The sequence below is a fragment of the Cucurbita moschata genome, unplaced genomic scaffold (genome assembly GCF_002738365.1).
Source record: "Cucurbita moschata cultivar Rifu unplaced genomic scaffold, Cmos_1.0 Cmo_Scf00066, whole genome shotgun sequence".
Lineage (NCBI taxonomy): Eukaryota > Viridiplantae > Streptophyta > Magnoliopsida > Cucurbitales > Cucurbitaceae > Cucurbita > Cucurbita moschata.
In genome coordinates, this window is record NW_019268582.1 from 682,304 (window position 1) to 704,022 (window position 21,719).

General features: G+C 35.8%; 3 protein-coding genes across 8 annotated transcripts; 1 reads left to right on the forward strand and 2 right to left on the reverse strand.

Annotated features, from left to right (window-relative positions):
- Positions 1-145: 145 nt before the first annotated feature.
- LOC111437790 (probable protein phosphatase 2C 5) lies at positions 146-3,398 on the forward strand. Of its 2 annotated transcripts, none has more exons than XM_023075862.1 (9): positions 146-394; positions 475-603; positions 755-1,017; positions 1,123-1,294; positions 1,379-1,596; positions 1,675-1,782; positions 1,876-2,001; positions 2,297-2,529; positions 2,944-3,398. In XM_023075862.1, exons 3-9 carry the CDS (start codon positions 808-810, stop codon positions 3,161-3,163), a joined length of 1,287 nt encoding a protein of 428 aa, XP_022931630.1. In that variant the 5' UTR covers positions 146-394; positions 475-603; positions 755-807; the 3' UTR covers positions 3,164-3,398. The 2 variants fall into 2 exon arrangements, with proteins under 2 accessions (XP_022931630.1, XP_022931629.1); XM_023075861.1 differs by having other exon boundaries at positions 146-382.
- A 6,473-nt stretch (positions 3,399-9,871) lies between these two features.
- On the reverse strand, positions 9,872-18,201 carry LOC111437773 (eukaryotic translation initiation factor 3 subunit A-like). Of its 3 annotated transcripts, XR_002709489.1 has the most exons (15): positions 18,112-18,201; positions 17,140-17,237; positions 15,954-16,435; positions 15,203-15,418; positions 14,701-15,069; positions 14,581-14,610; positions 14,142-14,369; positions 13,857-14,018; positions 13,313-13,534; positions 13,015-13,227; positions 12,731-12,937; positions 11,584-11,664; positions 10,893-11,094; positions 10,033-10,713; positions 9,872-9,969 (listed from the first exon to the last, which is right to left on the reverse strand). XR_002709489.1 is itself a non-coding variant. In XM_023075838.1 (14 exons), exons 2-14 carry the CDS (start codon positions 17,183-17,185, stop codon positions 10,253-10,255), a joined length of 2,919 nt encoding a protein of 972 aa, XP_022931606.1. In that variant the 5' UTR covers positions 17,186-17,242; positions 18,167-18,185; the 3' UTR covers positions 9,872-10,252. The 3 variants fall into 3 exon arrangements, 2 of the variants coding, with proteins under 2 accessions (XP_022931606.1, XP_022931607.1); XM_023075838.1 differs by having other exon boundaries at positions 9,872-10,713; positions 17,140-17,242; positions 18,167-18,185; XM_023075839.1 differs by lacking the exon at positions 18,112-18,201 and adding an exon at positions 18,059-18,080 and having other exon boundaries at positions 9,872-10,713.
- A 609-nt stretch (positions 18,202-18,810) lies between these two features.
- LOC111437733 (60S ribosomal protein L39) lies at positions 18,811-20,471 on the reverse strand. Of its 3 annotated transcripts, XM_023075793.1 has the most exons (5): positions 20,409-20,471; positions 19,538-19,589; positions 19,306-19,409; positions 19,160-19,209; positions 18,811-18,921 (listed from the first exon to the last, which is right to left on the reverse strand). In XM_023075793.1, exons 2-4 carry the CDS (start codon positions 19,538-19,540, stop codon positions 19,161-19,163), a joined length of 156 nt encoding a protein of 51 aa, XP_022931561.1. In that variant the 5' UTR covers positions 19,541-19,589; positions 20,409-20,471; the 3' UTR covers positions 18,811-18,921; position 19,160. The 3 variants fall into 3 exon arrangements, with proteins under 3 accessions (XP_022931561.1, XP_022931559.1, XP_022931560.1); XM_023075791.1 differs by lacking the exon at positions 18,811-18,921 and having other exon boundaries at positions 18,934-19,209; positions 20,409-20,470; XM_023075792.1 differs by lacking the exon at positions 18,811-18,921 and having other exon boundaries at positions 18,934-19,209; positions 20,357-20,437.
- Positions 20,472-21,719: the final 1,248 nt, after the last annotated feature.

Here is a 21,719-nt window from a genome sequence, read left to right on the forward strand (position 1 = left end):
AAAAAAAAAAAAAAAAAAAAAAAAAAAAAAAAAAAAAAAAAAAAAAAAAAAAAAAAAAAGGAAAAAGGGTATTATAGGCATTTAGAGAAAAATGTCATTATCAGAGAGCTTGGCCGAAAATCCCATCTCCAACCCCACCGTTCCGCGTCTCTCTTTCATTCTCTCTCTACCAGTAAAAAACAACTGTGGGTTTCTTTCTCTCACTTCGTCTTCCTCTCTCTCTCTCTCCCTAGAAATTCTAGCTGGGAATTTTTCCCCGCCATTCGATCGACCTTGCTACGACTAGATAATTTGAAGGAAATTTTGAAGATTTTGTGAAAATGGTGTTGCACAACTATCCACTGTCCGATCCCCTCTGCTCGATCTGTTTCTGACACTGAATGTACCACCGCCTGTGAGACTCTGTGGTCCTTAATTTTCCTAATTTTCATCCTCATTATGATTTTCTTTTCTTTTCTTTTCTTTACCTTTCAGGAACCTCTTTGAAATTGCCCTCAATTTGGGAGCGGTTTCCGGATTTTGTTTCATTCTCTGATTTTGCGTTTCCCTGGGGTTTCCTTGGAGTCTGAGAGGGATTCTGTGTTGTGCGTTTCTTCATTTTCGGTTAGTATTTTGTTTAGTGTTGTTTATCTGTAAGTTATGCTGCTGAATCTGTGTTAAGATTTAGATCGGAAAGTGGTAGTTGTTTGAGAGTAATTTTTGTGGATTTGTCATCTAATGTTGCGAGGCTCATTTGATTGATTTGAATGAGTAGGAATGAGCAGGAATTTGGGGTGTGGTCTTGGAAATGCCGAAACATAGGATGAAATGAGTCAGACAGAAGTATCAAGGATTAAACCCCCTCTCGTTCCGCTTGCTACCTTGATTGGTCGCGAGCTGAGGAACGAGAGGGTTGAGAAACCTTTTGTGAAGTATGGACAGGCTGCTTTGGCAAAGAAAGGAGAGGACTACTTTCTGATTAAACTTGATTACCACCGTATTCCTGGAAACCCTTCTACTGCATTTTCTGTTTTTGCGGTATTGTTTCCTTTCATTAACTTTTTGTTCTCTTAGTTATCTAATACTTTAGTTATTGTGCTACTTGAGTTCTATGATTACTGAGGAACTGGCTTCTATTTGCAGATTTTTGATGGGCATAATGGCATATCAGCCGCTATCTTTGCAAAGGAACATTTACTGGGTAATGTTTTAAGTGCAATTCCTCAAGGGGCCAGTCGAGAAAAATGGCTACAAGCCCTTCCTCGAGCATTAGTTGCTGGTTTTGTCAAAACTGACATAGAGTTTCAGCAAAAAGGTATGTAGCATGTCGTCTGTCTATCGGTGTTCTTCTTGAATACACAATGCCATTATGTCACATGTAATCTTATCTTACTTGCAGGGGAAACTTCTGGAACTACTGTTACATTTGTTGTGATTGATGGGTGGACTGTTACAGTGGCGTCCGTGGGAGATTCACGGTGCATATTAGACACCCAAGGAGGTGTGGTTTCTCTATTGACGGTTGATCATAGGCTGGAGGAAAATGAGGAAGAGAGGAAACGTGTAACTGCGAGTGGTGGTGAGGTTGGGAGGCTCAATGTTTTCGGCGGCAATGAGGTTTAATTTTATGCATCTCTGCTGACTCTAGTCATACGTGATAATGTTTTTGGGCCCTTATGTGACTTCCATTTACAGGTCGGTCCTCTCCGCTGCTGGCCTGGTGGCTTATGTCTTTCTAGGTCCATTGGTGATACAGATGTAGGAGAATATATTGTCCCGATACCGCATGTTAAGCAAGTGAAGGTGACCTCTCAATCTATCAGTAGTTGTTCGACTACTTATTCAGAACGTGCCTTGACTGAATACTCTGCTATGTTTTCCTAATTGGTTATGCAGCTTTCTAATGCTGGCGGACGACTAATAATTGCTTCTGATGGTATATGGGATGCTTTATCGTCTGATATGGCTGCAAAGTCTTGTCGTGGTTTACCTGCAGAGCTTGCTGCTAAGCTAGTTGTGAAGGTGAGTTTCAATTGTAGACCTTAATGGTATGGTATGGTATGGGATCAATGTTCTAAAAGGCTTTGAAGGTTTTTTATTCCTTGAGGCAAGACTCAATGTTTCGATCTCGAACCATAGGTCTTTTTATGATGATAAAAACTAAAAGAACAAGCTGATTCTGTTTGTGTGTTTAGATTCAGGATTACTTACACCTCAGTTCTTATAGTGAAAAAAACTGCCCTTAGCCTTTTGGAATATTCATAGGAGTTTCATTTCTTTTCAATCCTGTGAATATTTTGATCGGCTCGTATTGTAGGAGGCTCTGCGGTCGAGGGGGTTGAAGGACGATACAACTTGCTTAGTTGTTGATATCATACCATCCGAGCAACCTATATTATTACCACCAACTCCAAGGACGAAGCAAAATGTGCTCACCACACTCTTTGGGAAGAAATATCAAAACTCTTTGGGCAAATCTGCAAATAAACTTTCTGCTGTTGGAGTGGTGGAGGAATTGTTTGAAGAAGGTTCCGCTATGCTTGCTGAAAGGTATAATTGATGCATTTCTTCTTTCTTTTGTTTATTCCCTCTTGCTCTTGAAGCATGGTATGTTGTCTGAGCTCGGCCGACGGTTTCCTAGGATTATTCTATTCGCTTGGTATATATCGTACTTCAATAAACCAAATAATATCATAGTGTGGAGTTTAACTTGGACTCTTGGTTCTTCCTAACTTGTTATATTGATAGAAATAGTGGTATTAAGATAGTTTCCTAGGATTGTTCTCTTCATTGTAGATTTATATACTGTAATTAACGAAAGACCTTCGATTTTCTTTGGTTGTCGAAAAATTTATCTCTGTTCCTAACTGTTATATTAATAGAAAACTGGTGAATTCTGGTGTAATTATTGTAATTTCTGTCCAAAAGTGACTTGAAACATGTTCACTTATAATGGAAATGCAGGTTAGGCAAAGATTTAGCGTCAGATCCAAACTCAGGGATCTTCAAATGTGCAGTTTGTCAAGTGGATCAACCCCCAAATGAAAATTTGTCGATGAATTCGGGGCCTTTCTTTTCGCCATCGTCAAAGCCATGGGAAGGTCCGTTCCTCTGTGCAACATGTCGAAGAAAGAAAGACGCCATGGAAGGAAAAAGGGCGACAAAACCTACAATAACCGTCTAGTAATTTATCCATCCCATAACATAGTATATGTTGATAACTCCATATAATTTTTTTTTTTTTTTCCCCTCATCTGGCAGTGTGAGCATGCTTGTTTTTTTGGCTTTCCCTGTGGTGATTGTTATAGATGCGTGTAAGAAAATGAGAGGGTTGAGATAAAAAAGAAAGAGTTGGTAGAAGAAGAAAGATGTTTTGGAGACACTTCTAAAAAGGTTGCTTTCATTTGGTTTCTTGCTCAGCTGTTGGACTGACTGACTGACTGACTGACTCACTCACTCACTCACTCACTCACTCACTCACTCACTGAGAAGATAGAAAAAACATGAATTTCAGAGAAATTTGTAGATTGCATAGTGTGATTGTTCCATTGTCTTAGCATTCTATATCAACATCTGCTCTTCAAGTTCGCTTCATAATTTGCAACCATGTCATAGCCATTGCTTCAATTATATAATTTTTCTTGTTACTCAAGACTTTGCTAGTTTCCCTTTAAACCCGCCTTAATCAACAAAATGAGAGAGAGACAGAGTACTGAAGATTGTGTTAGCATGATTTGAACGTGTTTCGGATGAAGACACCCGAGTTATAGGTTGGTAATCGGATTATCAAGTAAGCTTGAAAGGCTTATTGAATAGACTATTAACAGTAGAGTGTAGTTTGTAGGCAACTTTGTACAAGTAGATCTTAGACTCGGTTGAATAGGGTTTTAACAAATATTTAAGTATGCTTAATTTTTTTTAATTATTGAGTGTGAAAAAGTAATTCAATTCAAAACAAAAAACAACAATAAATCATCCTAATAGTTTTGAAATAAAATAGGAAAAAGTTGGAAAATATAACTGCGTGGTTCTGTCCAACTAAATCATAAAAACTTTGTAAGCAGAAAATGTAACAATAGTGGTTCTGTTGACTCTTTCCACAGTTCAATCTTGACTCTTTCCATGGTTCAAAGCCCCATCCCTACACCATTATTTTTATTATGATGTTGTTGTGAATAAAGGAAACCCTTTCAAAGTTTCAATTTTTTTTTTTAAAAAAATAATAGTTATATAATATAATAATTGTAATGTAACGATCCGAAATTTTCTACTTAATCTAAGGTCGCTATTGTATACATACTATAAACATTGAATGCGGAAAACTTCTTTTAAATTCCATAAAACATAACATAACCTATATCTTAAAACACAGTCATGGACTCACGTGTTTCGAAAACATCTTTAAAACGACAAAACAAAAGACTAAATAGAATAAATGAGAGTTTAAGTTAAAAACATCTTATTCTAGCCTAAGTCTAAGAAAATAAATACCACTATCCGATGTATGTGTCATGGTCTCGAATTGCAATGTCGTCGTCAGCCGTACATTGATGTATGTGTCATGGTCTCGAATTGCGATATCGTCGTCAGTCGTACATGAATGTTTTGCCTTAACTTGAAAAATATAGTAGCACATGACTTAAGTATTTAAAGAAATACTCAGTAAGTGACCCCACTATTGGGGTTAAATGCAACAATCATATGTAATGAAATGATGGAACCTATCTTTCATTTCGTTTCATTTTCACTACGGTGCTGTCCTAACGGGTAATCGTGGACGTGTATCATATACTCTACACACAACCCATACGTGCGAGTATGGGCTCACCAGCTAGTTCGCACACCGCTGGGTCATTTTCCTTATCCGGTGGGCATACTCTGAAAGCCCCTTATGCTGGAACCCGTTAGAACTAGTAACCGTCACGGCAGCGCTATGCAAAGCATAACGATCATTGTCCTGCCATTGGATGTACACGTCTGTACCCTCGTGATGGGATAGGGGTATCCCCTCAGATGCATGAACACACATAATGCATGAGGTTCCCACTACTTCTACAATTTCATTATCCTTTAATACAACCCCGCTAGCATTAAGTACATATCATATCATTTTTCATATCGTTTCAGATATTGCTCATCATTCATATCATATCGTTTCTCATCCTTCCGTTCTCAAATCATACATAATTCTAACGGGGTTATATTTCATGTCATTTATCGTAATTTCATGTCATTCATATCATGCTGTATACACACAATTTAAGAGACCTAACCTAACGTTCTATGTTTTTAACATAACATTTCATCATATACACATCATACCATGACATATTGCATCACAATGTATCATATCATAAACAAGTAATAACGTAAACACTTCATAGTCATATCATTCTCTAACTTATCATAGCCTTAACGTTCTTATACCTATCACAAACATATCATTACCAGAACTTAACCTAACGCTATCATTCTATCAATCTATCACAAACCTATCCCTTTTTACCCGTAACCTAACCATATTCTTCCATCAATCTCTCTTATCCATATCACTCCAGTATATAACCTAACCTTAACGTTTCGTGAACGTATTTACTCCTATCGTTACATTTCGTTTTGTGCATCTTTCTTGTATCCTATCTCAAACATATCCTTGAACACATCATACAGTAACTATTATCATACAATTCACATATTATAACATATACATAACATATAGGAAGCATATCAATTTACAAACAATTCACGAATATCAATATATATGACACGTGCAGAACCACAGGGCACGTGTCAACATCAAAATATAACCATGCCAATAGTAAGGTCACTTATCTGGCTAGCTTAAGTCGTTGTCACGAATATATCTTTAATTAAAGTTCGATTTCGTCCTTTGAAATTCGAGTCAACCTATATGAGCCCATGACATTAGTTTCATATTTGAACTCTACAACATTATTTCTCTAATTTACATTGGTCCATTGTTAAAAGTCTGAAATGTTATATATCTATAATTATATTTTTATTAAAAATCTTATTTTTCATAGGGTAGTATAAGAAAGTAGATACAGTTATTTCAAGTTATTCTTGGCTTTACTACTCTCTTTATTTACCTTATGTGTTTACCTTTCCCTTTATATTAGTCTGTGGTTTTTAATTCCCTAATCTTCTTTTTTTATCTGTTTCCTTCTATTCTCATGCATTCCAAATTTGTAGTGATCTCTGTTTCCAAATCTTTCCTTATCTCAGTGTTTCATGTTCAGTAGTTTTTTTTTGTCATTCTATCTTTAATCTATTCATTTCCCTGATAAAAATTTAATCTAATATTACTAATCTGACATGATTAACTAGAATCGTATAAATGAGTTACCTTTAGTTTCTAATTCAAAACTAGATCATTGTAATAATTGAATGAAGATCTCACTATAATTGGTTGTGATTTCTAAAAAGATAGAATAAAAGAAAATGAAGGTTTAATATATACATTATTGATAAGATTTATCTTCATCTCTGGCAAATCTCAACTGGGTAAAGGTCATTTTTTTTTTTTTTTCCTCAGACAGATAATTTTGGGAAGTGATGAGAGGTTAGTGGAAGAAATGGGAAAATGTTTTTTTTTTTTTTTTGTTTATTTATTTTATTTCTTTATTTCTTTATTTATTTTTGAGCTATTACATGTAATGACCATGGAAAATACTTCACATGACTGTGATCTTATACTTCACACGACTGTGATCTTGCAGGTCTCTTCTAAGGTCTTTAAAGTAAAATAATACAATTTGAAATAATAAAAATAACTTAAATAAAAATGTCTTATACTAACTTATAGGCTTACTAAATGAAAATGCAACAAACCTATACTAACATATAGTCTACTAATTCAAATTACGAAACTATTCTAAGCATGTGTCATGGTCTTCTATATTGTGATGCCACCGTCGGTCGTACAAGGGGAGCCTTGCATTTACCTGAAAAATAAGAGTAGCACATGATTTAAGTATTTCAAGAAATACTCAGGTAAGCAACCCCCCTAATAGGGTTAAATGCAGACACATACAATTTCATGAAATGAGACTTATCATAATGATCTATTTTCCTACCGCAGCTATCATAAACGAGCAATTTGAATGTGTACTTAATTTTCCTACACACGGTCTACACATACGAGTATGGTCCCACTAGTCAGTTCACACACCTCCTGGACCTCTTTTTGGTCGAGCAAGCATACTCTAGTAACTGTTGATGTCGAACACCTGTTAGGAATAGCGACCATCTTGGCAGCATTATGGTAAACATAATGATCGTTTCCTTACTTCGTAGCGTACACGTCCCTACTTTCGTGAAAGGAGAAGGGGTATCCCTCGATGCATGAACAGACAATAATGCATGAGGTTCGAACAATTTTCTATTTTCATTATCATATACTACAACCCTACTAGCGTCTTCCTTAATATCATATCTTCCATGTGTGTTTCGCGGTTGTATTTCATGTCAATTCATCATTTTATATGTCAATCATATCATATATCATTCATGTTGCACATATGTCATACTATAACATCCGAGTCCCAACGAGGTATTAAATACCTGATATTTAAAATTGAGCCCAAAGTTCTCAAATTTTATTGACAATCTTAAGAATGGAATTTCAAGATAACGTAGAAGAGAAAAATACTTAGAAAAGTCCCACAAACTCAAGAAAAATGTTGAAACATTTGAAAAATGGTCATAGTTAATACGGGAGGGGTATTTTGGTCATTCTTCCCCCTTAATTAGGTACCAAAAAATTGAGATGAGAGAAATGTAAAGAAAAGAAAAGGAAAGGAAAAAGAGAATCGAGAGAAAGGAAGGTTCTAGAGAGAAAAATAACCACCACAACTTTGATCTCGCGACGAGGAGTCCAATTTCGGCCGAGCCTCTTTCACAAAACCTTCACAGAACCTAGAGGAGAAGCGTTTGTTGGATGAAAGTGTCCCACATTGGTTAATTTAGGGAATGGTCATGGGTTTATAATCTAAGAATACACTCTCCATTGGCATGAGCCCTTTTGGGGAAACCTAAAGCAAAGCCATGAGAGCTTAGGCTCAAAGTGGACAATATCATACTATTGTGGAGAGTCGTGTTCGTGTAACATGGTATCAGAGCCATGCCCTACACTCAGCCGTGCCAATAGATTGACAAATCCTTGAATGTCGAACAAAAGACTCCAGAAAGAAGGAGTCAAGCTTCCTCGAAGGCAGTCAAAAATGACTAAGACTCATATAATGACACGTGCTCAATGGTCTTGCACGTGTTATATGTTTGATACGTTCATTGTGTTTATGGTATGTTGAATGATATGGATGTAATAAATGTATGTTCACGTGCATCGGGATATTGCGCCAAATGATGAGTACAGACACGTACATTATAAAAAGAAAGATGATCATCATGTTTAGCATAATGCTACAACGGTCGCTATTCCTTCTAGGTGTCCAACAACAGCACCAAAGACGCTAACCTGACTAGCATGAGGCCTAGGAGGTGGGCAAACCATCTGGTGGGTCTATAGTCGCGGTTGTGTGTAGAATAGTAAATACATATTTGATGACCTAAATTGGAAAGTCACCAAAAGAATATAGTTTTAAATGATAGGTTCATATTCATGATTGTATATATTTGTATTCCCTAACTCCAATATTAGAGTCATTTACCAAGTACTCTTTCCCATGACTTTGATGCGACAAAAGACTACAATGTTGGTTACTAGGTATATATACTCACTCGATTTAGAATATAACTGATCGCTTGTGGATGTATATAATAAAATGATGTAAAATTCACAAGAATAAGTGCAAGTATACACTATCACAAGTAGCAAGTAATAAGTAAATTATCGATTCCACAGGGAACCTATCTTTTTGGTTAATTTTATCGCTCGAAATTAAGTGAGTTTTTGGGTAACATTCAAATGGGTGTTAGAGATTTTAACTATTTAAACAAAACTAAAACAGAGTGTCACCGCTGTCGAAAAATAGAAAATAATGAGAAAATCAACTATAATGAGGAAGGTTCGGCTAAGAGAGATTAAATAGATAAGTTGTTGAGTTTTGTGGTAGATTTTAGTTTCTTTTAATAGATTCTCAAGCCACTTTTGAGGGTCATGAATGGTGATTATTTCCATAATCGTTGTAATTTCTATTAACAAGACTGTAGAATTCTAACCCTTCTATTACCCTTCAAGTCTCCTTGCTATGGAACTAGAGTATTAAAGAGGATTTCATTGCTTCCTCTCTTCTCCCGAATAAGAGAACAACTATGTATGTAAAGTAGCTAATTAAACATACATGTAAATCATTAACAACTCTTTAATAAACTAAAATCATACCGTCAACATACTTAAACTATATAAAACTCTCTCGCCTCCTCTATTAAGTTTAGCTCTCCATACAAACCGAATTAGACAGAGGAATCCGCATCTTCATCATGTAAAATTGATGGAATAAGGAAATAGAGAGTTATCCCGGTTTGTTGCCGTTCGTCAATGGAAGTTTCCTTCTCTTGAGCTCTCACGTCCACCTTTTTGCCCTAATCAATCCTTGTTGGTGCTGGATTAGGGTTTTCTCCACCTTTTTGCCCTAATCAATCCTTGTTGGTGCTGGATTAGGGTTTTCTTCTTCTTCTCTGGTTTCAGAGCAAGCTGATGTAGATTTATCATTTCCATATCATCCCCCATTTATTTTCAAATTCGCTACTCCCACACGGTTTAGCATAAGTGACTTTAATGTACCATGTATATTCCAATCCCCATTGTATGACCTTGTCACATGTATAGTTACTTTCTGAACAAATTTTGCTTCCCTTATTCTAACTCGTACAGTTTAAAGTCCACCGAGTTGCACCAAGAAAATTAGAATGGTTTCAACTCAAAAAGGGGGCAATTGATTTAAATAGACTCCATAAAAATGCTATTCAACACAACTTCCAACGCCCAACGCCTCAAGTACTTCATATCTGGCCTATATAAATTGGAACCCCCCCTGCAGTGTACTTTCATTAAATTAACAAAACAAAAACAACTCTTCCAACAATAAATTTTCTGCCACGTAAACATTAGAACACACAACTACAAATATTATTACACCCTTTTCCCTCCTGCTTCTTCCCTCTTCCTCTTCCTCCTTGCTTTCTCAATAGGACCAAAAACTCATCTTTTTTTTCTTTTTCCGAGAAATGATTTAGCATCCGATCAAACTCAAAATTGTTCTTCCTTCGGTTTGCCAGACTGCCACCACAATCAGCGCTCCGAGCCACCACGAGAAGGAACTCGAGACGACGACCACGACGACCTTGAACTTCCAAATGCAGCAGGTCTACGATCATCATTGCGCCAGCTACCTGGCTGAGATGGTCGATTGTCAGGCCTGCTGCTTCCCCATCGATCAGATTCAGGAGGTGGTGCATTAGGGCTGGAGCTCTCAGTCCGTTCACGTAGGAACCTTGGCACATATTTTCCTGCGGCCGGGGCTGCAGCCGCAGCAGCTGCAGCAGCAGGAGCAGTCCTAGACTCCTGAGGTCGAGAAGCAGGAGAAACATCGGGCCTAGCAGAAGCATCACCTGATTTGCCTCCACCAAAGAGCATTTCTTTCCGCAGTCTTTCTTTTTCTTCCAATTCGCGCTCTCTCTGCCTCTGTTTCTCAGCAATCTCATCCAATTTTGCCTTGCGTTCAGCTTCCTCCCTTTTCCTCCTTTCGGCTTCTACAAAGTTCAAAAAAGTGCAATGAGCAAAAGCAGACAAATGACGACTCCACGCTAATAATGTACATTATATTAAAACCTACGGATATCTTTGCAGAAGTTATTTCAACTCATGCTCTAAGTACCCCCCTCCCCCTCCCCCTCCCCCCATAGAAAACCATAAAACTTTCAACAAATACCTTCACGCTTGCGTGCTTCCTCCTCTTCACGCAATATTCTGATTCTCTCCTCTTCACGCCTCACATAAAAGATTTTCTTTCTCTTAGCCTCCCTTTCTGCTTTACGAGACTGAATTATTTGCCTGATCTGTTCTTCTCTCTCAGCTCTACGTTTGTTGAACTCCTCTTGGCGAAGACTGAGAACTCTTTCTTGGAAAATTTTCTATACAACAAAAGTTAAAAGGTTAAGTTTGATCAATGTGTCAAAAGTCAACAATTTCTGCGAACATTCATACGCTCAAGTTTCATTTCACAACATCAACGAAGTTTAGAATTATATTAAATAAAGAAAAAAAAAATGGGCACTGTACCATCGGATAAAAAAGTAATCATAGGCTCTCGTATACTTCCAACATACCAAACATCCTAAATTTAGAGCAGAGTTCTAGGAACTTACAAATTAAACCTGAAATGATCTACACATTTTTCAATCGAAGTACACTTAAAAAGTGAATCCTAAGAGTTAGCGAAGACAGATTATAAGTAATTCTATAAAGCCATATGAAACTACTAACCTTATCGACCTAAGCATAACTTAACTAATTAAGGCATATAGTCTCTACCAAGAAGTTTGAGTCCCTCTATGTACAAGTTGCTAATGTCCACACGTTAAACTAAAAAATATGAAAATAATAATAATAAATAAACTAACCTTGCTCTCCAACATTCTTGCCAATCTATTCTTCTCCTTCAGGTCACCTTCATGGCGCTGCTTGCTTAACTCGACCTCCAGCTGAAAAGCAGAAAAGGAACTCCATTTTATAATAAATAAACTTTAAAACACCCATTAAGTATTAACATATCATCAATGGTAGCAGGAAAAAACTGATAACAAAAACAAAATGAAAGCACAAAGAAAAAATTGAATAGGTGTAATCAATACAATTAAGTTAAATATTTGTCATAAGCACGGCATTGTAAGAATGGTATGTTGTGGAAGCCGCATGCAGGAAAATCATGACAAAATTACCCATCAAAAACATTAAGAGTAATACTTGACTGTGTTGAATTCACTAGATCAATAAGTCACGTGCAAAAGCATCTTCTTTTTTTAATACTTGAATATGTTGAATTCACTAGATCAATAAGTCACGTGCAAAAGCATCAGTTCATCTTTTCAAAGTTCACATAGGATCATGGTAAATACCAGCTAGAAATTCTCAAGAAACAGCACCCATAGTGTATTTGCAACTACCCTCTCTCTACATTAACTCCTACTCACATTATAAGAAGAATCTCCCTCTTTGATAAACTTGCAGCACTGACTGGCTCTAAAGTTACAATACATGCAATACTACATGTTGAGCAAAGACTAGGCAAGCCTCCTAACCACTCACTACTCTAAGTCTCCACCAACGTACTCAAAAGAACAAATTGAACAAAGATCAAAAGAGAAGCATTATCATAAGACTAACTTTATCCCCTTCTACTAATCACTATGGTTGGAAATGCTAGGACACATACAGAAGTTGAATAAAGTAATATTAAAACATGAGAAGAATAAAAACTAATTGGAGGCTTCAACACTTCTCGATTTAGTCTGAAGTGAAAAAGGAAGTTAAGGCCACAAAAATATATCGACCTTTTTTGATGCATAAAAATACCATAATTTGCTTATGTATTATTTAATCATACCATATGCATGTGTAGTTAATTACATTGCCAAAATGCACTAACAGATACAATTTCACGCATTGAGAATTAATAAAGAAAAAAGGAACATGAAAACTGCAGCCAAATACAGATATCATAGGCAAAGTTTCTTTAATATAATGAAACAATGATTCAGAAAGCAAGACCTGCTGATCACGTTCATGAATCATCCTCTCTTCAAGCAAACGTTGCTGAAATGCAGCTTCGATTAACGTTGCTGCCTCTTCTCTTTTTGCTCTTTCTAGATAATCCATAGTTTTGGAAAGCTTCTGCAATTTCTTTTCCATTTCCTGCCTCTCCCTTAATTGTTCAGTAAGGGCCAATTGCATTAAGGTTTGTTTAGTCAACTTTTCCTGGAGACATACTCACATGTTATTTATCGAATATACATCTATCAACAATAAGAAAACAAGTAACAAACAAAACTCACGGAATCAAGAACCGGCTTCCTGCTTCCCTTCTTTTTACCAACACGCTTTTCAGCTTCCTGGAGTAATGCCTGTGCTTCTTCAAGTTCTCGCTCTTCCATTTCCCTACGAAGCCGTTGACTTTTCCTTTGTTCATATTCTGCAGCAAGACGCTTCTGCTCAGCCTCTTCAGTTATCTTTAGTAATTTTAACCTTCTTGATTCCTCCTCACGTTCCTAAACACAGTTGATCACAATTTTTACAATTTATGAACCCCCAAAAGAACAATGTATAAGGCAATTCAAAGTGTAATGAGGGTACCATTTCCAAAAGTTGCCGTTCCTGCTCTTCCTTCCTTTTCTCAATTATTGATTTCCGAGCAAGAAGCCTCTTGTGCTCTTTATCAACAATATCTGCTAAATCAGGCAATATTTCACCTGTTTTTGATCTTTTCTTTACAGGAGGGTAGATCATGGCTCTTACTTTGTTTAGGGACTCAGCAAGCACAGTCAGGTGGTCCCGAAGCCCTTCTGATTCAATACCCTACATTGATTCATAAAAAATTAAGCTATAAACATCAGTTAACTATATACTGAGAAGAATACCATTGCCTAAATCCTTTATAAATATACAGAACAAGTTAGTCATTCTTCTAAATTCAACATAAATTAACTTTACAAAAATAAAAAAGCCGAGATAAAATCAGAAGGGCTCAATGCATAAAATTCAACAGCAGTAAAAAATCAATTGGGTCACACTATGATGTAAAATCAAATTATCTAACATGGCTCAAATCTCAGTGTCTTTTTTTTTTTTTTTTGTATATATCAGAGAAGGGAGAAAAAAGAAAAGAAATTTCAAATACCAAATTTCCAAATAAGACAATGTTCCTTGAATGATCGACTTTCATGGCGATGAAATTTTGTTTAACTGCGTCAACTAATATTTTCTCCACGGCAGAAAAATCAAAAAATGGGATCATCTGCGACAGACTCTCAATTTTCATAGTCTGGTACACATGGGAGACCTGGAAAAACATAGATAAATAAAGACTTCAGTACATTCTAATTTAAATGTTATTAAACAATGTTTTTCTTTATATATAAGCAATGGCTTGGCGAAGTTTATAATATATAAAATATATAAGTACCTGCTGAAGTAGCCTCAGGGTAGCAAGTTTTTCAAGAGCTGGAACATATTGAGACAATTGCAATTCGGGTACAGATGAGGCTGATGAAAGCTTACCTCCAAGCTTAGATATTTTTGTGAACAACGGTTGCAATTTTAATGCAAGATCGAGAGGGAAGAACTCATGCTCCAAAAGATGATAAAGATCTTTAATTTCCTGAGTTGCACAGCTCAGGACTCCTTTAGACACCTAAACAAAAGCACAAATCTACTAAGAAAAGAGAACAAAAGTTATTGGCTACATACTTGAAGTTGTCAGAAATATGGAAAAGTGAGAAAGAGAAATTAAAGATCTTCTGCTTAACAATTCAAAAGAATGTGAAGCAATCGAAGTATCATAAATTTGGAAGGCAGAAGGGAAAAGACAACAAAAATGTCCAAGTCAACCAAGTCAAACATACCAGTTCAGAGAGAAGATTTTCCCTCGAAAGCTGGAAAAAAAAAACAGAAACAGAGAAGAGTAAGGCAACATGCAGGTTGTGAAAAATAATAAGTTAAAACCAATTAAGCAAATGCATTACCACATCTCTACTTTCAAGTTTGGAGTCTAAACTGAACCCTATGAGATTAGCCATCCTCAAACTGCGCTCTTTCTCATGTTCCAGTTCTAAATGTGATGCACCATGCTTGGAGTCATAGGGGGGCACTGCAAGAGCTGCTAACACAACAGATGATGCTATCAGCTGTAGGTCCTTCTGGCTTAGATTTTTGTTGAAACTCTTCTGAAGGGAGAAAAGTTTAAGCCATGCATAGGCATGATAAAGATTACTATCCGATATCCAGAAGATCTCTGTTAATTTGACGTAGTAAACCACCATCAACGATGGCTTGGGTGTTTTCTTCACCATACACATCAAACCATGAATATCTTCCACAGAACGAAAAGCTTCCTGCAAATAATGGTAAGAAGGAATCATTTGAATTGCATTATTCATAAAAGATAATCAAGATATGAATTGTAGGAATCTAGACATTACTTCCTCTATATGAGGGAGAAAAATTAAAGAACTGAAAAATTCAGACCTGCCAGAGTTCAAGCTCCGTGGCAACCTTCAGCTGTTCAAATCTTGTGTCAAGGTACAACTGCAAGCTCTCTGGAGCAGATAGGTCAGGCCGATCTCTTTGGTCTCTATACTTGTTGAGGTTAGCAAGATGATTTCTGATAATTTCACATAATCTGCGAAATTCTGTTGTTCTTTTGTACAGCTTACAAAACTGGAAGGCACGATGAGCTGTCATCTACAAATGAAAAATGCCAGAAGAAATATTAGATCTTGGTACAAAATCCAACCTGGTTCATCCAGTCTATAAAGAGCACAGAACACATCAAGGACAATAAAAAAAATCAGATCCTTATAAAATTAATGTCCAATCTGAGCAAGGCACAAAATCTTGTTTCCTCCTCTTTGAAAAATTATAAGTAAAAAATGAAATTGTGAAAGTAATCCTATGAAAAGCCAACATGCCCAACAAGGTTCAACACTCCATTCCTCAATCTTCATAACATTAACTAATTAATTCATAGCCTACATATTACCGCTAAAAAATCAAATACTTATGGCAAAATAGTTCCAAAAAAAAACCTAAACATATCTCCCAGGTACAGATGCAAAGAAGCTTTCTTAAATCCTACAACCATCAGAACAATTAGCAAGCGAAATTAAAATTTGACAAGATTTCAACAACCACCCCCACACCCTTATCATTTATCAGTAGATATAAACTGAAAAATTAACTCATACACCAAATAGCTGACAATTAAGGTATGGCCTACCGCATAAAGTGCTTCCAACTTTGAGTTATTCCTTAGTATCTCAAGAACTGTTCGATATGTCTCCCATAGAAATTTAAACCAAGGGGTAACAAGTTCGCGGTCAGATCTGTCCTTTCCTTTCTCCCCACTGACATAACTAAGCATCAGATCTTCTGGCCTTTTATCGGCTTCCAAGTCATCAACATCAAGAGCTTCTTCTAATGCTTGAGCTTGACTACGAGCCTGCTCTGCCTTCTCAGTGGAAAGATGCATAAAGTGCTTGATTACTTCCTCTAAAGAAGTAACATTGACTTGCTGGCAAACAATACGGTACTGAATCAAACCATCCTTTGCAAACCTTCCTTTCCTCATGTCCACACAAAGCTCAACATACTTAAACATAATCCTTTCAAGAGGTTTCTGCCATGCTCTATATTTCTTTGAAGTTATAAGATCATGAAGAGCTTGCAAGGCATCCTGCTTCTGGCCAACATTTATCAGCTCTGGATAAATGTAAGGAGAAAAAATATATTAATGCTAGCGACCTTTCATTTCCCAAAAAACCAGTAAACACAGCATTCATTTCAAAGTAGGGTGAATACAACGTCAGTGGTAGACTAGAAACATATACAGGAAACTCGGGGGCAAGAAGCACAATTCACAACAAAGGAAAAATGACATTTTGTATATCTAGAATTTTGTTATACACACTATAATATAAGAAAAGGAAATGAATAGATAAGACACACAAAAACAATTGAAGAACCAAATTACATGGTTATAAAATGGAAGAACCAATTACATGTTAAATAATGCAAACCATAAACATGTTGTCTAAATTATAGTGTTCGTACATCATAGGCCTATAACGAAACAACTTCCACAAGTTATCAAACTCAAAAGTAATAACAGTATGGCATGAAGATTACCACATTACAATTTTCAAGAGGAAACTTCCGAAATTTAATTTACTTAATCCACAGGCGTTCATACATGAAAAATACATATATTGTATATGTCACTCAGAACATGTACACCGAACCAACTTTCCAACAAACAACGGATGAAAAAAATTCATTGAGCATTCAGAATTCATCAAAAGGGACATACATACTGCAAAAACGAAGTACACCCTAAAAGTCGTGGTATACTTTAAAAAACAATGCAATCTACAGAAAACCCAAAAGAGAATTTTATGTCCGTTCACCTTCAGCTCGTTTTAAAGCATTCTCTGGCTTGACAAAAGAAGCCATGGGTCGATCAAATATTTAGCTCACTCAAGGACAGCATGCAACGTCAAATGACCTGAGCAACACATGAAGAACCAGTGTGAATATAAAAAACAAACGACGGAAGTGAATGAGCATTACTAATACAACATCAAAGTGGATAATGAATAACAGAATGATAGAAATTCTGTTAATGTATAAGAATTTTATTTTGTGGGGGGGGGGGGAGTTCTCGATGAATTCACCTCATCTATGACATTAAAATAAATTTTTCAATCCAACCACAGGCCAAAACTATAGATTCAGAAACGCATAGTATTGACAAAAGAATTTAAAGAATACAAAAATTACTTATCAATGTAGTAAACTTAGACTGGTACGCGTATAATACAGGCAAGAAAGTGGTTATTATTCCGCTCACATAAGCATAATACTTCAATTAGTAACAAATTCACCCGTAAGGAAATATATACATCAAAATCGATAACCCTCCCTCGACCCAAAAGAGAGAAGATTCCAAAACGCCTTCGAAAATTTCGAGCGAGGGCACAAATGCGTAGTAGCACATATCCACAACAATCGTATTGAAGGTCGATCTCTGGGAAAAATTGGAAGGAAGGTAGTCGTTTCAAGGGGCGAAATCCAAGTTCTCGCTAACCTAATAACTCCCAAAACCATTCTAGAAAAAATATACCAAAAACATACACCTTGCAGATCCACAAAAACATAACCCGTTACATGAAATTATACGCCGAAGAATATCGAACATACCCGAGGAACCGTATGATTGTAATCTTCAGATTCAAAAAAATTCAAAAAAATTCAAAAAAATTCAAAAAAATTCAAAAAAAATTCAAAAAAAAATGAAGGCGTTCCAAATGGGCCTAATAACTTAACTCGATTGACGAAAAGTACAGAGGAAGATGGAGAAGGATAAATTGAAGGCGTACCGGAAGAAGAGGAGATAATCGACGACGGAGGTGGTGAGGAAAAGAATATTACCTCAGAGAGAGAAGTGATGTAGTGGCCGTGGCTAAGGGGAAAGACTCAAATTAGGGTTTAGGAGTCATTTTGATTTTGGGCTTCAACCAAATGGGCCTAATAATAACGGAAAGCCCATTTAAAAACCCATACATTTTGTAAAATTAAAAAAAAAAAAAAAAAAAAAAAATTGTCTTATTTGTTTTTTCTCGATGTTCAATGCTTCAATGACTTTTTTACTGTATACAATAGAATCGGTAATTAAATTTATTGATTTCTTTTAATCTTATTTCTAACTAATCAGATGATTTTAAAAATTATGAATTTATGAGACAAGAAAATAAATTTAAAGTTTATTAGATATTTTAAATTTCTGAAAAGTTTACAGGTTATTTAGAGAATTGATTGTGGTTATTGTAGAAATTATGTGTTGATATTTATGGTTGTGAGAGTGTAAAAAAGAAGGGTAGATTTAGTTAAGTGTACCCATTTTGTAGGAATTTATATATTAATTTTCACCATACAAATTACAAATAGTTTTAACAAAACCCTATTTAAAACAAAATTTACGACAGTTACAAAAATTAACACCAATTACATAGTTTTAGAAAACACTTACAAATAGCTTTACTAAGAAAAATACATGAATCGGAAGAACAATTTGTAAAGCAACAGAAATGTAGACACCCAGCTCATCTCAGCTCAGCTCAGCTCATCCACATGAATATTTGAGCAATTAAGATCAGAATAAAATTCCAAACTGGGGTACCAGAAATGAACTGTGATAGAAATTAAACAAAATGAACACGAGATTTATCTTAAGAATTGAAATTACTCCAGATATAGATTGAACATAGATAGATGCCAGCCTAAAGACTACATGATTTTCTATTCCATAAGTTCTTAAATTGAGACGCAAAAAGATTCAAACATCTATCCTTCGTCTTCTCCACAACTAACATCATAACACTTAAATAGGTTCAAAACAGGATGAAGAGCAAATCACAAGAGGAACACCTCAAAATCCAAGCTTGGTGCGGCGCCAGTGCCTTCGTTTCGCATTATACCTGAAGAACACATCAAAATGCGGTGTTACATTTAAAACTGATAAGAATAGAAATGATGAAATTACGAATGAAAACTAAAATAGAAGAGATTAAGACCTGATGGTATTGTCGGTCCTCAAGCGGATCCAGTGAGGAATGGGCCTGTTCTGTCTCATCTTCTTGGCCAACTTCTTCTTGATTCTAAAGGTCTTGTGAGACGGCTGTGCACATTAAAGGAAACTCGCATCACAAAACACAACCTCCCAAATCGAAATCAATCTGGGTAACTAAACAAATTACCAGAAGAAATTAAAAATAAAAAATCACTTCCCAAGTAAGAAACACTTACCATCTTGGATATTCAAGAATCAGCCAACGACTGCACCCCTACAACTAATTACCTGACCCATGAAGAACCATTATCAACCCATAATCCAAACGAACAAAATTAAAGAGAATTTAATTCAACATTGGAATTTAAACTGAATAAAAGGGAAATTCATTGCGTGGGACTCTCAAGTATTCACCACATCTATGATATTCAAACGAACGTACGATAGCTAAATTTCTCATCCGTGTGCCAAAATTTTAGATATAAAAACACAAATAATGGAGAAAAAAATAGATAGATATCGGAAATTATCAATCATTGCAATAAATTTAGACCGGTACTTCCACTACAAAAAGTTAAGGATTCATCCACTCGAACTACTTCGCTTTATTCTATTCACAGAACCATTACATTCATTCCACACATAAGAATAATACACAAAAATAACAACAAATTGGTCCCTCGGCTTGAAAAGTAAATTCTGATTCTAAAACGCCTTAAAAAATATTCTAGCAAGCGCAGCGCACAAATGCTATATAGCATATTGGTTCCTGGAGGTCGATTAAATCGAAATCTAAACAATCAAAACCTACTATTTATAAGGAAGAAACCCCATGTTCTCACTAAACTAATAGTTACAAGGCATGGAACTCGCAGATCTACAAAAATGTATCGAAATAGCAAGCCAAACGATCTCAAACCTAACGACTAATTATCTGAGGAACCTTAAGAAAATAATTCCCGGACTTCAGCGTTGTTCAGTTGACAAAAAAAAAACCCAAAAATATGAAAATTTGAAAATCAACTAATTTAAATTACAAGAGATCAAAGATATACCGAGGAAGAAGAACAGATATTCGATGACGGAGGAGAAATGAAGAAAGATTACCTGCGAGAGCAAAGTGAAGAAGCGGCCGTTCTAGTCGGGAAAGACCATGGATTAGGGTTTTAGGAGAATTTGTCGAGTTTGGGCTTAGAATAAATGGGCCCAATATTAGGGTTCATTGAAAATCAAATAAAGCCCACAAGTATTTCAGCCTTTTATATATATATATATATCTTTTTTCTTTTTCTTTTTTTCTTTTTAACGTTCGATTTAATTATCTGTGTTTTAACATTTTTAAAATAATTATTTGAACACAATTATTTTTAATTACATTAAAATCTTAGATTTTTCCAATAATAAATAATGTTAACTAGTAAATTAAATAAATAAAATTATTATTAAAAATTAAATCATAAATTACGAGATTTTATGACATAAATCTCGATAAAAACTTCTGTACCGAATAATTTGAAGAAAAAAAAAATAGTTAATTTCTTGCCTATAGCCATAAAGGAAAAGATATAAAGTTTTTGAAGATAAATTTTAGATCCCACTAAAAAAAGTTGCATAAACTCGATTGCCAATGTTTGTATACGTTGATCTGGTCGTGAATTACTAAGTATTTATAATACTCATTTAAAAAAAAAAATTAGATAAAGGCAAGAACGTCCTCGTTGTCTATGTTTATGTTTGCATATGCTGACTTATGTGGTCTTTCTAGCATGCATGTTACAACAATCCTATTTAATGCCGGTCTAGGAAAATGGGTTGATATAATCATTGAAATAAACTATCATCTAGCATATGCTTTTGAGCAAAGGAAAAATGTCGGTTCATCAATTTAAGCTATGATGCTAATTTAACGCTAACATCCTACGTTTATAAGGGTGTGGAAACCTCTCTCTTGTATACGCGTTTTAAAAACTTTGGGAGAAGTTCGAAAGGGAAACTCCAAAGAGGACAATATTTGCTAGCTTTGTTTGAACTATTACAAATGGTATCAGAGCTAGACGTCATGCGATGTGTCAGCAAAGAGGTTGAGCCCTGAAGAGGGTGGACACGAGGCGGTGTGTCAGCAAGGACGCTGAGCTTCAAAGAGGAGTGAATTGGAGGGTCCCACATCGATTGGAGAAGGGAAAGAGTGTCAACGAGAATGTTGGGCCTCGAAGGGGGTGGATTGTGAGATCCCTATCAGTTGGGGAGGAGAACGAAACATCCTGTAGAAACCTCTCCTTAACAGACGCGTTTGAAAGGGAAACCCCAAAAACGACAATAACTTCTAGCAATGGGCTTGGACGATTATACCAAAAAGTGAGAAATAGACATCAAAATTCCATTTTTGCCCCTAAGAGTTGGATGTCCTCATCCATGCTA

Coding starts and splice junctions, on each gene's coding strand:
- LOC111437733 (XM_023075793.1), bottom strand. Junction 19,210..19,305: donor AGGACCGACAATACCATCAG/GTCTTAATCTCT, acceptor TGTGTTCTTCAG/GTATAATGCGAAACGAAGGC.
- LOC111437773 (XM_023075838.1), bottom strand. CDS start 17,185: ATGGCTTCTTTTGTCAAGCCAGAGAATGCTTTAAAACGAGCTGAAG. Junction 14,019..14,141: donor CCCTGAGGCTACTTCAGCAG/GTACTTATATAT, acceptor ATGTTTTTCCAG/GTCTCCCATGTGTACCAGAC. Junction 11,665..12,730: donor TTCATGAACGTGATCAGCAG/GTCTTGCTTTCT, acceptor TCTGCTTTTCAG/CTGGAGGTCGAGTTAAGCAA.
- LOC111437790 (XM_023075862.1), top strand. CDS start 808: ATGAGTCAGACAGAAGTATCAAGGATTAAACCCCCTCTCGTTCCGCTT. Junction 1,295..1,378: donor CATAGAGTTTCAGCAAAAAG/GTATGTAGCATG, acceptor TCTTACTTGCAG/GGGAAACTTCTGGAACTACT. Junction 2,002..2,296: donor CTGCTAAGCTAGTTGTGAAG/GTGAGTTTCAAT, acceptor CTCGTATTGTAG/GAGGCTCTGCGGTCGAGGGG.